Source organism: Chrysochloris asiatica, unplaced genomic scaffold, assembly GCF_000296735.1.
Source record: "Chrysochloris asiatica unplaced genomic scaffold, ChrAsi1.0 scaffold00020, whole genome shotgun sequence".
Classification (NCBI taxonomy): domain Eukaryota; kingdom Metazoa; phylum Chordata; class Mammalia; order Afrosoricida; family Chrysochloridae; genus Chrysochloris; species Chrysochloris asiatica.
Genome location: NW_006408538.1, coordinates 17,366,743 through 17,382,360, shown reverse-complemented (window position 1 = coordinate 17,382,360; position 15,618 = coordinate 17,366,743). Strand labels below are relative to the sequence as shown.

The 15,618-nt window shown below is 39.7% G+C and overlaps 1 protein-coding gene across 2 annotated transcripts in view; it reads right to left on the bottom strand.

Annotated features, from left to right (window-relative positions):
- The window catches only part of MCU (mitochondrial calcium uniporter), a 240,822-nt gene that overhangs the window by 19,472 nt on the left and 205,732 nt on the right, over positions 1–15,618 (bottom strand). For both annotated transcript variants that reach the window (XM_006835879.1, XM_006835878.1), the window contains 2 exons: positions 9,670–9,840; positions 8,358–8,462 (listed from right to left, as the gene is read on the bottom strand). In XM_006835879.1, the coding sequence (XP_006835942.1) occupies positions 8,358–8,462; positions 9,670–9,840 (276 nt within the window). The remainder of the gene's footprint in view (positions 1–8,357; positions 8,463–9,669; positions 9,841–15,618) is intronic.

The following is a 15,618-nucleotide window of genomic DNA, read 5'->3' as shown; positions in this document are numbered from 1 at the left end:
AAGGTCAGATCAGGGCATATCTGAGCATTTCAAAAAGGAAAAAAAAAAAAAAAAAAGATTTCAAAGAAGCAAGTCTTAAGCGACAGACATGTTAATAAAAGACACATGCATGATTGTCAGAGAGAGATATAAAGGATCAGGCATATGATTTAAACAGACAGACACCACACATAGGGACACGCCACTGACTTAAAGAGGTGGTGGTCGTGGTGGTGGTAGTTGTGAGCTGTCTAGTTGATTCTGACTCAAAGTGACTCTGTATAGGTTTCTGAGACTGTAAATCTTTATGGGAGCAAAAAGTCTCATCTTTCTCCCATGGAGCGGCTGGTAGATTTGAACTGCTGACCTTGTGGTTAGCAGCCTGATTCTTACCCCACTACGCTAGAGCTCCTATGACTTAAGAAGGTAGAGGGTCAGATGCACAAAGAAAAAGAAAAGAAAAAAAAAAATCAAGAAAAGACTTTCACACTGAGAGTACCATTCTTTGAAGATTAGATGTATGGGAGAGGAAGAGAGGATTTAAATTACTCACTGGAGGGTACACACATACTAACTTGTGTGAAGAGGAAGGCAGTATACGCAATACACAGCAAGAAACAATCAAGACAAAGGAAGACACTGGGAGAAGCAGAGTTAACGGCAACAGAGGTAAAAATGGAAACATACACAATGTGACAACAGTTCAGTAATTACAACAATCTACAAGGGTATATGTAGACATGCAAGCTGAACAAGAATAGGAAAGCAGAGGGAATATACCCACAGATGTATATTGGTTTGACAGAAGGTATTTCTGTATATGTACTGACATACACAAGGACCTCTGGTAGCATAGTGGTTACGAATCGGGCTGCGAACCTCAGGGACAGCAGTTCAAAACTACCAGCTGTTCCATGGGAGAAAGATGAGGCTTTTTGCTCCTGTGAAGATTTACAGCCTCAGAAACCCTGTACAGGGTCACTATGAGTCAGAACCAACTCCAGGGCACTTAACAACAACTGACATACACTGCAAATATAATAGAGCCCACAGGGGGCAAGGTTATGAATACGTCTTAGACATAACCAAACACCTTGAGGTGATACTGAGTTGCTACGCCTGGGAGTTCAGGACCACAGTCTAAGGGAACACTAAAGTCAATCGGACACAAAGAAAATCTTCTATGTCCTACTTTGGTGAGTAGTGAGTGGGGCCATAAAAGTTCGTGAGAGGCCATCTAAGGTACAACCTATTGGTCGCTCCCCACCGGAGCAAAGAAGAGTGAAGAAAATTAAAGATGCAAGGAAACAATACACAGGACTAGTGAACCTCAGCCTCCACAATTCTGGAACCAGTATAATTAGATGGTGTCTGCTGACCACTACCAACTGCTCCAAAAGGGACCAAGTAGAAGGTCCTGGAGAGAGTAGGAGAAAAACAGAACAAAACTCAAAATCATAAAAAATATCATGCTCACTTGTTGCACAGAGACTGGTAGAACCCCCAAGACCACGGCCCTTAGTCACCCTGAAAGATTGGAACTGAACTCACTCCAACAACTCAATATTTGGCCAATAAAATCTATAAGGAGAACAATAAAATTTAGGAGGTATGTACTCTTTAGAACAGTTAACCATTTGAGACCCAAAGGGCAGTATTTGCTCAAGGACCAAGTTTATAAGGCAGGAAGGTATAGGAAAGGAGGAATGGAAACGGGAAACATAGGGAGAAAGCAGGTAAATGTGGGGGGTGCGGTCAACGGCACAAAACAAAATGTGTATGAATTGTTGAACAGAAAACGGAATTTCTCTGTAAATCTTCACCTAAATCATGATAAAATGCTCAAAATATTATTTAACTTAGAAGGAACTAAGGGACCCATTTTGGGAGCTAACCAGAGGTGATGTACCCTTTGGTCCTAAAGACACGGAGAATACCTGCCTTGGTTCTGAATGGCATTCTACTTCCTAGTTTGTTGTTATCTTGGAACGATTCCAATGAACAGATCTAGTCTTTGGAAATTCATAAATATTTTTTGAAATTAGGCTTGGAATTTGGCTTTTCAAAAAAGTAAGTTTCTATAGGCATATCTCATTTTATTTCACTCTGATTTTGCTTCACAGATTTTGTGTGTGGGTGTGTTTTCTTTTTACAGACTGACGGTTGTAACAACCCTGCATCAAGGAAGTCTTTGGGGTTCTTTATGTCTCTGTGTCATGTATTAGTAATTTTCACAGTACTTCACTTTTTCATAGTACTGTTACATAATTGAATAGACTATTGTTGTTGTTATGTGCCGTGGAGTCGGTTCCGACTCACAGTGACCTTGTACAGGGTTTCCGAGGCTGTAAATCTTTACAGGAGCAGAAAACCTTATCTTTCTCCCACAGAACAGCTGGTAGTTTCGAACTGCTGACTATGAGATTAGCAGCCCAATTCGTAACCACTACGCTACCAGAGTACAGTGTAAACATAACTTTTATATGTACCAGGAAACAAAAAAATCACGTGACTTGCAATATTGCAAGATTCCCTTTACTGCATGGTTTGGAACGGAACCTGCAATATCTCTGAGGTCTGCCTGTATTTTCTGTCAGAACATCATTATTGAAGCCTTGTTGGTTTAAAGATTAATATGTGTATTATGGGTTCTGTGTTGAAATTCATTTTTTAAAAATCAATCTTTTTCTTTTATGGCTTCTGGGTTTTACAGCATAGCTAGAGAGGTCTTTCTTACCCCAAGGTTATAAAACAATTATCTTTTGGTTCTTTCTGTACTGTTAATATTTTCTTTTTCTTCTTTAAAATTTAAGGGGTTTGATCCAAATATCCCTTAACATAGCAATTCCACTCCTAGGTATTTTTTCTACGTAGACATTCATAGAAGATAAGAACTGGACTGCTAACCACAAGGTCAGCATTTCAAACCCACCAGCTACTCTTGGAAACCCTTTAGGGTTGCTATATGTTAGAACAGATGCGATGGTACAACACCACCACAAAAGACATTTTCCACTTGCTAAATGACATACATTGAAGGTTATCAGCTGCTATAGTATATACTAAAGCAGAGGAGGAAAACATCATACATGTCTATCAATCAATAATTCACTAAGCAGTTAACTGAACGGTGAAATACATTCATATAATGTAATGCCTTGTTGTTGCTGTTAAGTGCTGCTGAGTATAGAGTTTCCAAGAAGCGGCTGGTGGGTTTGAACCACAAACCTTGTACTTAACAGTCTAGTGTGTATCCTACAGTGCGCCACACCAATACAGAGCATCTGTGAAAAAGACTGAGGAAGTTCTTTATGAACTGATATGTTAAGACTTTCATAATATACTGTTAAGTCCGAAAAGCAGTTTGGCAGTTTTATACCTCGTCACGCTGGCTAGCTAGAATTACATTTCCCAGAATACCCTTTCCTGTAGGAATCTGAGTTAGAGTTTACCAAGAGAAATTCAAGTGAGATCTGGGTGACAAAAGTGAAGCCGAAGCCAGTATACTCTGAAGGCCATCTCGGTTACAGGCAGTGGGAGACACATAAAGAGGTGCCTGTAGATGGGACGAAGTCCCTGCTCTTGTTTGCTCTGTGTCTAGCTCTTTTTACCAAGCACCGATTCTGCTGACTAACAGCATCCTAGGCCCACCCCCAGAGGCAGCCTCCTCCAGCTCTCCTAGCTAATACCTGCCTCTAGAAATATGTAGCTCCTTAAAGAAAATAGAACATTTTCACCATCACTGAAAGTTCTGTTAATGCTGTCCTAAGGACTACTCTGCAGTCCAGGTAAGGGTTAGAGAGATAAAAACATCACCTTTAGAAGTATATGGATCCATTGTTATATTATGAATGAAGTTATATTAATAATTTTCTAATATTAAGTGACTTTGCATTTCCAGATTAAACAAATACAGTAACGGCATAAAATTTTAATATATTATTGCATTTTTGTTTATATTTTAAAGTTTTCCTATACTATATTTGGGCATCCTGGTGTGGCACTGTGGGCTAATGTGTCAGACTGCAAAGTCGTTTGAACTGCAAGTCAGTGGTTCAAGCTCAACAGGTACTCCTTGGAAACCCTATACAGGTCAGAACTGACTCAATGGCACTTAACAACAACAAAGGATTACTCTACCAGTCCTACTTGAATAGTCGGATGTACCTAAATTTCTAGGCACCCTGGAAAGCTTTGGTTTGTGCAACTGTGCCACTGTTCAAAAGAACTCGGTGACTTGTTTCTGATCCTCAAGTTCCCCTCTCAGACTGTTCCTTAGTTTCATCCACACACTTGTATACAGTCTTTTTTTCATCATCCTTAAGAATTAAAATTATTTTGAAAAGGATAGTAATAATGGCTGCATAATAAGAATACAATCGATGTCATTATATTATAAATGTAGAAATTGTACTGGCAAAGTTTTGGTGTACATATTTTCACAATGCTTTTTTCTTATAAGAAATTACTTATTGCAGAATATTTATGTGGTTCTGTTTCCCTAATCAAGCCCTGACTGATAAACACAGTATGTATGGTATGCTATTATTTGCATAAAAAAGGAAAAATGCTATGCATTCATATTTGCTTAGGAATGTATAGACTATCTCTGGTAAGAAACTGGAAACTGTGCTTGCTGATGTAGAAAAGGTTGGAAAACAGAGTGAGAGGTCTTTCCCCATACACTCTTAAGACTTCAGAGTTCTGAACCTTGTAAATATATTGTCTATTCAGAACTAAATTATGATGCAACCATAATACCTTCTAAGAGCAATGGAAAAGCTTATTAAAAGAGAAATCGTAAGAGATCTTAGCAATGTCCAATTCTAGTCATAGCTAAACTTACATGTTTTGACAAGTCATCAGAGAAGCTCTGGCAGGCTCACGGAACTAGGCTTTATTTGGTCACATTTTCTTGGTAAGAAGAATACAGTTCCAAAGTATTGTCATGATAGAGAAAAATAACAACCTCAGAATCTCTGACCCTGAAAACCCTGCCTAAGTAGGAACAGATGAAGTTATAGAGAGAAGAGAAATCTGCCAATGGCTTAACAGTACTTGGATGATTAGCACAAGCTTCACTAAAGATGCAGTTAGATGCTTATTAATGTTTCTGCACAGGGTAGCAGTTGCATTATAAAGTACATTGAAGATGTGCTAATGTAAAAGGGACTAAAAGCCTATCGAGCTACTAAAACAATTGGGGAAGGACTACTGGAGTCCTGGTGTGGCACTGCTGATTAATGTTCTTGGACTGCAAGGTCGTTTGAACTGAAAGGTCGGTGGTTCAAGCTCACCAGCTCCTTGGAAACCCTACACAGGGTAGCTATGAGTCAGAACCGACTTGACAGCACTTAACAAAACTGGCTCTCTGGGTCTATGCTAATGCATTTGTTATTGTTGGTATTTGTTTGCCCTAAAATCTTCCCTTTCAAGTTATTTACATCATTAAGAGAGAAGCAAGGTCTCCAGTATCCTGTATGTAGATAAATGGTGAAAAGGGTTTAATGATACCAATCAAAATAAGTCTCCTTAGAAGGGAAACTTAAACCACTAATGACACAAGGAACATATTCTTCCTCCGCAAGACTAGGAAGAAAGTAGTTATTTCCTACTTTTACAGTGTTGTTAAGTGCTGTCCAGTCAGTTCCGATTCATAGTGACCCTGTATAGAGTTTCCAAAGAGTGGTTAGTGGATTTGAACCACTGACCTGCCAACACCATAACTCAATGCATCAATTCTTCTCTGGTCTTCCTTATTCATTATCCAGCTTTCACATGCATCTAAAGCAAGTGAAAATACGATTGTGCTACCTTAGTCCTCAAAGTGATTATCTTTGCTATTTAACACTAGAAAGAGGTCTTTCATAGTAGATTTGTGTAATGCAATATGTTGTTTGATTTCATGACTGCTGCTTCTATGAGCATTGACTGTGGATCCAACGAGAATGAAATTAACATTTTCAATCTTTTCTCCATATTTCCTGACATTGGCTACTTGTTCAGTAGTGAGGATTTTTCTTTTCTTTGTAATCCATACTGAAGGCTGCATACTTTGATCTTCGTCAGTAAATGCTTTAAGTTCTTTTTCACTTTCAGCAAGCAAGGTTATATACCTACATATTGCAGGTTGTTAAGGAGCCTTCATCCAAACCTGATGCTGCATTCTTCTTCATACAGTTCAGCTTCTCAGATTTGCTTAGCCTGCAGACTGAATAAGGATGATGAGAGGCTACAGCCCTGGGGTAAATCTTTCCTGATTTTAAACCACTCGGTATTCCCTTGTTCTAGTCTAACGATTGCTTCTTGGTCTATGTACAGGTTCTGCATGAGCACAATGAAGTGTTCTGAAATTCCAATTCTTCACAGTGTTATTCAGAGTTTATTACGGTTCACACAGTTGATTGTCTTTGCATAACCAATAAAACAAAAGTAAACATTTTTCTGGTACTCTCTGCTTTGAGCCAGGATGCACCAATGATGTCAGCAATGATCTATCTCCCTTATTTCAGGTCCTCTTCTGAATCCGGCTTGAAATTCTGCAGTTCCCTGTTGATGTACTATTGCCATTGTCTTTGAATTATCTTCAACATTTTACGTGCCTGTGGTATTAATGATAATGTTCAACAATGTTCACATCCTGTAGGGCTGCTTTTCTTCAGAATGGGCACAAACATGGGTCTCTTCCAATCGGCTGGCCAAGCAGCAGCTATCTTCCAAATTTCTTGGTCTGGCAATGGTCAGAGGAGAACCCAGCTGTATATACAGCAATGGTGACCCAAAGAACTCTGTGGAGTTTACAGGTGACCTTACTGGTCGGACCTTCCTCCTGCTCCATTCCAGCATTTTCCTGTCTTTTCCCTCCGACTTTGGGGTTAGGTACAAGGTTGTCCGCACGGGAGGCTCCAGAATACTTATGAACTGCCGATCCCAGGTAAACGTTTAAGGGTTTATTACAGGATAATACACTGAAGCACAAGGTCACTTTGAAACACAAGGTCACAACAATTACAGTATCATATCACTAAGAACCTTGGTGGCACAGTGATTAAAATGCTTGGCTGCTAACCAAAGGGCTGGTAGCTATTTGAATCCACCAGCTGCTCCGAGGGAGAAAGATTTGGCAGTCTGCGTCCATCAAGAACCCTGTGGGACAGTTCTATTCTGCAGGGTCACTCTGAGTTTAAATCAACTCTCAAATGGCAGTGCATGATATTACATCCTGTATGAATAAGCCCCTCTCATCAGTAGAGGGAGAGATGTGTGAGTTCTCTAATGCCCAACATTCTGAGAGCAGTTTTAATTCCAAAGCACTGCTCATAAACAGGGAAAATACATATAGAAGAAAGAAGTCAAAGTTAAAAGTATGAAAAAGAGTATAAAATGTTATCTCAAAATTCATAAAGCCATACTAGAGAAGCTTTCCTTCATCAGCTATGTGTTCCTCATTATTAAAAACCTCAGACTTCAACTTTTTCTTCCACTTAATCTTTTCACTGAAGGAGTTACAATGTAAGGAAGAGGAACTGGATTACTCCTCTGGAAAACTGGCTGCTATTGTGTGCCATTGAATTGGTTCAGACTCACAGAGATCCCATATAGGGTTTCCAAGGAGCGGCTGGTGGATTTGAACTGCTGGCCTTGTGGTTAGCAATCCAGTGCTGATCCTACGGCGCCACACTAGGAGTCACCTAACTCTGATCTGATGGAATTATTGCATGTGTTATAAATCCTAACTTCTATGATGTTCATGGGGCCTGATACAACCTACAGGATTAGGCTGTATCTTAAATCAATCTCTTTTGAGCTATAAGATTATATATAACCCCAAATTATACCAAGTAAGCAGAGCTCAGAAGAGCTGGAAATAGAGTGCATCTTTTGGACCTGGGAGGCCTGCACTATGAAGCTCCTAGATCCACAGGAAGACTGATACCAAGATACATGGAGATCGCCCAGGAACACTGGGCCAACAGATGCTGCAAGGAGACCAGGACCTTTCTCTAAAGCTGACAAAGAGAGAAAGCCTTGTACTAGAGCCAGCACTCTGAATTTGGACTTCTAGCCTCCTCAGCTGGGAGAGGATACGTCTGTTTGTCAAAGTCATCCGCTTGTAGTATTTCTGTTGCAGCTGCACTAGAGAGCGAAGATACCACCCTAAACAACAGAGGATACAAAATCCGGGTAACTTCTCTCAGAGCACTCATAAAGAAAACCAACAAACAGATTCAGAGAAGAGAGAAATCCCTTCTAGTTGGTTGGGAAGTGAGAAAGAGGATCATAAAGGCCCTATGTGAGTGATATGTCATAAGTTAAATAAGGACTCCAACTATCCAGTAATTGACGCTTTTACCTAATTGAAAATGAAACCCTGTTACCTCTCTTTGGTGGTCGCACGTGGTACGTTAAGTCATTGATGACCAGCTTAAAGTCATCAAGGAGGAGAAGGTCTATCCCCGTTGAGGCAGCGACTCGAACGCCATCTGTGAAAAAGTGACATGAAACCTGTCATGTGTCCATAATTATTCAAGATTGGTCAGGAAAAAGCACTCCTCAAAACAGCTCTTAGGACCAAACCCTTCTCATATCAGTTACTTGGCTGTGCTGAGTAACGGCCAGAACTGCTGAGACTCTGGTTTTGTAGGCTCAGGTATGTGAAGATTTAACAACATGCTATCCAGCAGGACTTTAACAACAAGTACAATAATTACTGGTCAGAGACCTGCTGAGGTCAGTTGGAAATCCAGGCTCATGAGGAGAACTGCATGGACTTCTTACATGTACCTATGATGGAATTTGGTGGAGTACAAAAGAATTGTTTCCTAAGATATGGTACTATCCAGTATGTTGTTGTCCTTAGGTGCCATTGAGCCAGCTCTGACTCATAGTGACCCTGTGTAGAAGGGAACACTGCCCGGGCCTTGCTAGCCTCAGAATTGCTGTGATGCTTTGCTGCTGTCATTGTGTCCCTCCAGTCACCGCTGATACGTGAGGGCTTCAGAAAGTTCGTGGAATGAAACGATAATGAAACTTTCCCATGAACTTTTGGAAGACCTTTCGTATTACTAGATGAGTTGAAAGTCAATTGTATTTAAAAGAAAAGCATTATATCATAGAAATGTAATAAACTGTTAATAACTGGTGAACCCATGTGAAGAGTAACTGGACACTAAATGTACTCATCTTTCAGCTTTTTTTGCAGGCTTGATGTTTTCCTTGGTAAAAGATGGGGGGAAAAATGGAAGGCGCTTTAAAGAAATGAAATAGATGTCATGTCAAATGGGAATTTTTAGCATCTCATTTTATTTTATTTTCAAACCATGTATTTCTTATCTAAAAAGAAGACCTAATAGTTCATATCTCCAGAGATGAGAACTCAACTGCTGGAGAAACTTTTTCTGTGCCTAGAGCAAATGATAAAAGGTCTCAGTAATATAAAACACGACTGACTACTCATCTGTGCCCATGGCATTATAATACACGTGTTGCTTTAGAATACGACTTGTGCATACGTTTGCTTACAACAGCTACATTCTGAAAATCACTGGAAGAGAAATCACTTTCCTAGCATATCTTAAGCAACAGAAAACAAGCTTTCTAAAGATAAAAGTGGGATTTGTTGCAGTGGGGTGTGTGTGTATGCAGGGGAGAAGGGAGGAGAATGAGAATTCATAATGAAAGTGACCATACCTGGTGAATAAACTGCAACTCTGTCAATTCCCCGATCCTCCTCTTGCAGTTGTCGTAAAAACACACCCACGGAGTCTGAGATTGGCTTAAGTGTGAACTGGCAGCGTTCCCGCCGAGATGGGAGTCTGACAGATATCACAGGTAGCCCGTTTTGATAAACCACAGTCACATCTGAGAGAAAAAGACCCAAAGACATGATAATTCCATTTCATTATACATTAAAGCCACATTATACTCTTACAGGGGCTCTATTATTGTTGGTGTTGGTGTTGAGCGCTGTCAGCTTGGTTCCAACTAAGAGCGACCATATGTATGCACGATAGAACGAGACACTTCCTGGTTTTGTGCCATTCTCACAATTGTTATGTTTGAGCCCAATGTTGCTGCCACTGTGTCAGTCCATCTTGGTGAGGGTCTTCCTCTTTGTTGCTGTTTGTCTGCTTTTCCAAACATGATGTTCTTCTTCAGGGGCTGATCCCTTCGGATAATATGCTAAAAGTACAACTGGTGGTGGTGGTGGTGGTTATGTTCCGACTCATAGCGACCCTGAATAGGGTTCTGAGGCTGTAAGCAAAAAGCCTCATCTTTCTCCCACGGGTAGTTTAGAACTGCTGACTGTGAGATTAGCAGCCCGATTTGTAACCACTATGCTACTAGAGCTCCTTCAGAGTACAGTATTTTATGAAATAGTCAGAGATTCCATAGTTTGGGCCAGATTCCATAGTTTGTAGGAGGCAGCTATTGGGAGTTAGAGCTTTCAAGAATCTTTGGGGAATGACTTCTTCCTAAAGGAGATTAATAAATGAGACTAATAATTTGCATCCCATGAAAAATTGAAGAGTTCAGAGAAAATGTGTGTAGATTAATATTGGAGAGATTACAAAAGCCTAAAAATTTTTATAATTGACCTCATTTACATCTTATTTCCTTGCTTATTCTAACAACTTGTTGTTATTAAGTACCACTGAGTTGGTTCTGACTCAGAGAAAGTCAGGGTTTCTGATGAGCAGCTGGTGAGCTTGAACTACTGACCTGGAGGTTCAAACTGACATTACGGTTCAATGCATTTACCCACAGCACCACACCTGGACTCCACTCTAACAACTTAAAAGGCCTAAATTTGTTTATGCTTTGAATTTAAAAAAAAAAAATCTTTAATGAGGCATAGTTTATAAGTAATAAGATGCATTGTTACTTTAAATAGACACTTTGATGAGTTTTGATACAACAATCAAAAGAATGAGCATTTTCATATCACACCCCCGCCCCAAATTCTTTTGAACTCCATCCCAGTTAATCTCCATCCACTTTAATGCCTGCTGCTCTCTCAACATGATTCCGAGATCCATTCATGTTTTTGTATATATCAGCAGTTCATTCATTTTTACTGTTGAGTAGCATTCGCCTGTATGGTTATAGCACTTCTGTATCCAGCCCCTTGTTGATGGACATCTGGCTTCTTTCCAGTGTTTGATTACCATGAATAAAGCTTTCATGATTATTCACTCACAAGTCTTTGTGTGGGTATATGTTTTCAAGGTTTTTTCTCCACTGTTTTACTTTGTTTCTTCTAAAGCTGATTTATTTTGTGTTGTTGTTGAAAATATACACAGCAGGACATACACCAATTCTACATGTACAATTTAGCAGCACTGATTACATACTCTTCATGTTGCACCACTGTTCTCACCTGCCTTTTCTGATTTGTTCCTCCTTCAGTAACATAAACTCACCACACCGTAACGGTTTGATCTAAGCTTCGGAGCTGCTGTTATCAACTTGATCCCATGTTGTTGTTGTTGGTAACTGCTGTCAAGTCAGTTCTGACTCATAGTGTCCCTGTATAGGGTTTCTGAGGAGCGGCTGTTGAGTTTGAACTGCTGACTCTGTGGTTCAAATCAACCTTGACTATATATAATGCTCAAGACAGGCATTTTTTACTAGTTAAGCTAAACTACTGTTCAGTTTTAAGAAGACTTCAAGGGGTATTTTTGTTTAAATTTTAAGGATGATCTAGGGAAATAGTTTCAGGGGTTCTTTCACCCTCCATGACTCCACAAAGTCTGGAGTCCATGAAAAATTTAAATTTTGTTATGCACCCTCCCCCACTTTTGATCAGGATTCTTCTACAGAATATTTTATCAAAACATTCAGTAATGATAGTTGGGCACCATTTAATTCTGGTCTTATGACAAAGGAAGCAATTGTTCATGGATTTGTCATGTATTCCATATATAGCAATTATCCACATAGCCCACTTCCTCCTCCTATTCCTGACTCCTTCTTTCTCTGTTGCTCCATGCAGATAGAGACCTATTTTTGTGCCTTGGATGGCCACGTGCATGCTATTAATAGGGACTATGTGGCAAACTAGGGGATAGAATAGAAGCACGGAACATACTATTAGGACATTTAACCGGGGTAGTCCATGAAACTTTGACCCTAAGCCTCCAGAACATGGGGTTTTTAATTGTACATAAGTAGCCTCAGCGGAGTCTTGGTGTGGTGCTGTAGGTAAATCACTGGACTGTTAATTACAAGGTTGATGGTTCAAAACCTCCAGCCATTCTCTGGAAACCCTATACAGCGTTGCTATGAGTCAGAACTGACTTGATGGCAGTTAACAGCAACAGAGACACGGTAGTCTTAGCAGCTACTCTTTTGTTGTTATTGTAGTAAATAGCTCTGTCACACAACTTTTGCCAAGTCAACTTTTTACAGTTGTACAATTTATTGACAGAAGTTATAATGTTGTAGTAGTAAATATATCGCACAACCTTTGCCATTTCAACTTTTTGCAGTTTACTGACAGTTTCTACAATTTACTGACAGAAGGTACAACCCGAACTGTAATTAAGGTGATTTTTCTTTTTCAACCCCTTCCTCCCACTCTGATAATCACTAACAAACACTGGTCTCTATAAATGTGCCATTCATTTTCTGTAAGTGAGGCCATACACTATTTGTCTTTTTTGATGGGCCTACTTTGTTTATAAAGTCTTCAACCTTCAAGCTCCATCCATACTGTAGCATGTATCAGACTTAATTTCTCCTACTGGCTGAGCAGTATTCTGTTTTCTGTATGTACAACGCTTTGGTGATCCATTCATCTGTTGAGGGGCCTTTAGGTTGTTTCCACCTATTGACTGTTGTGATTAATGCTGCAGTGAACACTGAGGTACAAGTTAACAGCAAAAAGATAGCTAACCTAATCATGAAATGGACAGAGGATTTGGAAAACGTTTCGCAAAAGAGGACATTCAAATGGCCACCAGATTACATGAAAAGATGATAAGCTTCAGACAAATGCAAATGAAAACTATAACGAGAGCTCATTTGGTGCTATGGGTAAATGTGCTGGACTGCAAAGTCGGTTTGAACCCTTAGGTCAGCAGTTCACGCTCCTCGGAAACCCTATACAAAGTCGCTTTGAGGCACTTAACAACAGGATGGCTCAGAAAACAATTACAAATGTTGTTAAAAGGATGTAGGGAAATTGGAAGTCGCATCCATTCCTGGTGACAGTGCAAAACGTTACAGTCATCATATAGAACTGTGTTGTGGTTCTTCAAAAAAAGTCAAAATAAAATTAGCGTATTGCTGTTAAGTGCCGTAGAATTGGTTCAGATTCACAGTGATCCTGTATAGGGTTTCTGAGGAGTGGCTGGTGGGTCTGAAGTGCCGACCTTGAGGCTAGCAGTACAGTGCTTATCCTACAATGACACACCAGTACTCTAAAGCTAACATGTTGTTGTTAAGTGCTGTCAAGTTGATTCTGACCCATAGTGACCCTGTATAGGGTTTCCAAGGAGCAGCTGGTGAGCTTGAACTGCCGACTTTGCGGTTCAAACAGCTTTGCAGTCTGACGCATTAGCCCACAGCGACACACCAGGATTAACATATGACCCAGCAATTCTACTCCTAGGTGTATACCCAAAAGACCTGAAAGCAGAGACTCATAAAGAGACTTGTCCACAAATGTTCACTGTAGCATTCTTCACAATTGCCATTATCTCAATTTTAACCTTTCGATGTCAATATATTTAAAGTCAGATTCATGTAGACAGCATATAGTTGTGTGTCACTATTTTATCAAAACTGATATTATCTGTCTTTTAATTAAAGTGCTTACATCATTTACATTTAATGTGATTATCAATATGGTTGCATTTAAGTCTATCATTTTGGAAAATTTTCACTATATTTTAATTCAATTTTCCCACATACTTTTTGAAACCCCCTTGTAGATTTTCTACTTGATGTAACTGTTCTTCCATTTCCCCTCTATTCTTGCCATTTTTGGATTTACAGAGTATGTTTCATGATTCCATTTAATGTCTAAATTAGTTACTATGAATTGACTTGTTAATATCTACTACTGGTTTACTAACTGTTGTTAAGTGCCGTCAAGTCATTTCCGACTCATAGTGACTCTTTATAGGGTTCCCCAGGAGTGGCTGGTGACTTTGAACCTTCGACCTTGTGGTTCAAGCTGACCTTGCGTTCCAGTGCTTATCCTACAGCTCCATACCAGGACTCTACACCTTGTTTTATTAGAAAAATTTAGTGGTTTTTCTAGAATTCAGTGCACTTTCAATATCCCTTATTCTGTTCAAATGACTGACTGTGTGTGCAGGTTCTGCATGAACACAATGAAGTGTTCTGGAGTTCCTGTTCTTCACAATGTTATCCTCAGTGTGTAATGATTCACATAGTCAAATACCTTTGCATAGCCAATAAAACACAGGTATGTATCTTTCAGATATTCTCTACTTTCAGCCAAGATCCATCTGATATCAGAAATGATATCCCTAGTTCCACGTTCTCTTCTGAATCTGGTTCTAACTTCTGACAGTTCTCTGACAGTTCAAACCAACCCAGTTCTCTGTCAGAAGAACCAGAAGTTTTAAAATGATCTACAGCAAAAATTTACTTGTTTGTGATTAGTGATGCTATTTGATGATATCCACATTCAACTGGGTCAAGTTTCTTTGGAATGGGCACAGATACAGGTCTCTTCCAATTAGTTGGCCAGGTAGCTGTCTTCCAAATTTCTTGCCATAGTTGAGTGAGTGCCTCCAGTGCTGCATCTGGACACATTTCCATTGATATTCTGTCAATTCTTGGAGCCACGTATTTCGACAATGCCTTCAGTGTAGCCTGGACTTCTTCCTTCAGTACCACTGGTTCTTGATCATATGCTATGCCTTGAAATGGTTGTGCATCAACCAACTCTTTTTGGTACCGTGGCTCTGTGTATTCCTTCCATCTTCTTTCCCAGATTCAAGCGTCACTCAGTATTTTGCCCATGCTGCTGTTACATGCCATAGAGGCGGTTCTGACTCACAGTGACCCCAGATAGGGTTTCTGATGAGAGGATGGTTAGTTTGAACCACTGGCTAAGACTTCCAACACAATATTGGAGTGGTGATAAAGGGTATCTTTATCTGGTTCCTGTTCGCAAAGGGAATGCTTTTAGTTTCTCTCCGTTGAGAGTAATGTAGGTTCTTGGTTTTGTATATCTTCTCTTAATTATGTTGAAGAATTTCCCTTAAATTCCTACTTTGTTTTTTTTTTTTTTTTAATCAGGAATGGATATTGGATTTTGTCAAATGTCTTTTCTGTATCAATTGATATGATCATGTGTTTTTTTTCCTTTAATTATATGGTGGATTATGTTGATTATTTTTCTGATATTGAATCATCCTTGCATTCCTGGGATGAATCCCACTTGGTCTAGATTTTTTTTTTGGTATGTTGTTGAATTCTTTTGGCAAGGATTTTGCCGAGAATTTTTGCATCTATGTTCATGAGGGGTGTTGTTGTTATTAAGTGCTGTTGAGTTGGTTCTGGCCCATAGTGACCCTGTATAGGGTTTCCAAGGAGTGGCTGGTGAGCTTGAACCACCGACCTTGTGGTTCAAACAGACTCTGCAGTCCAGCATATTAA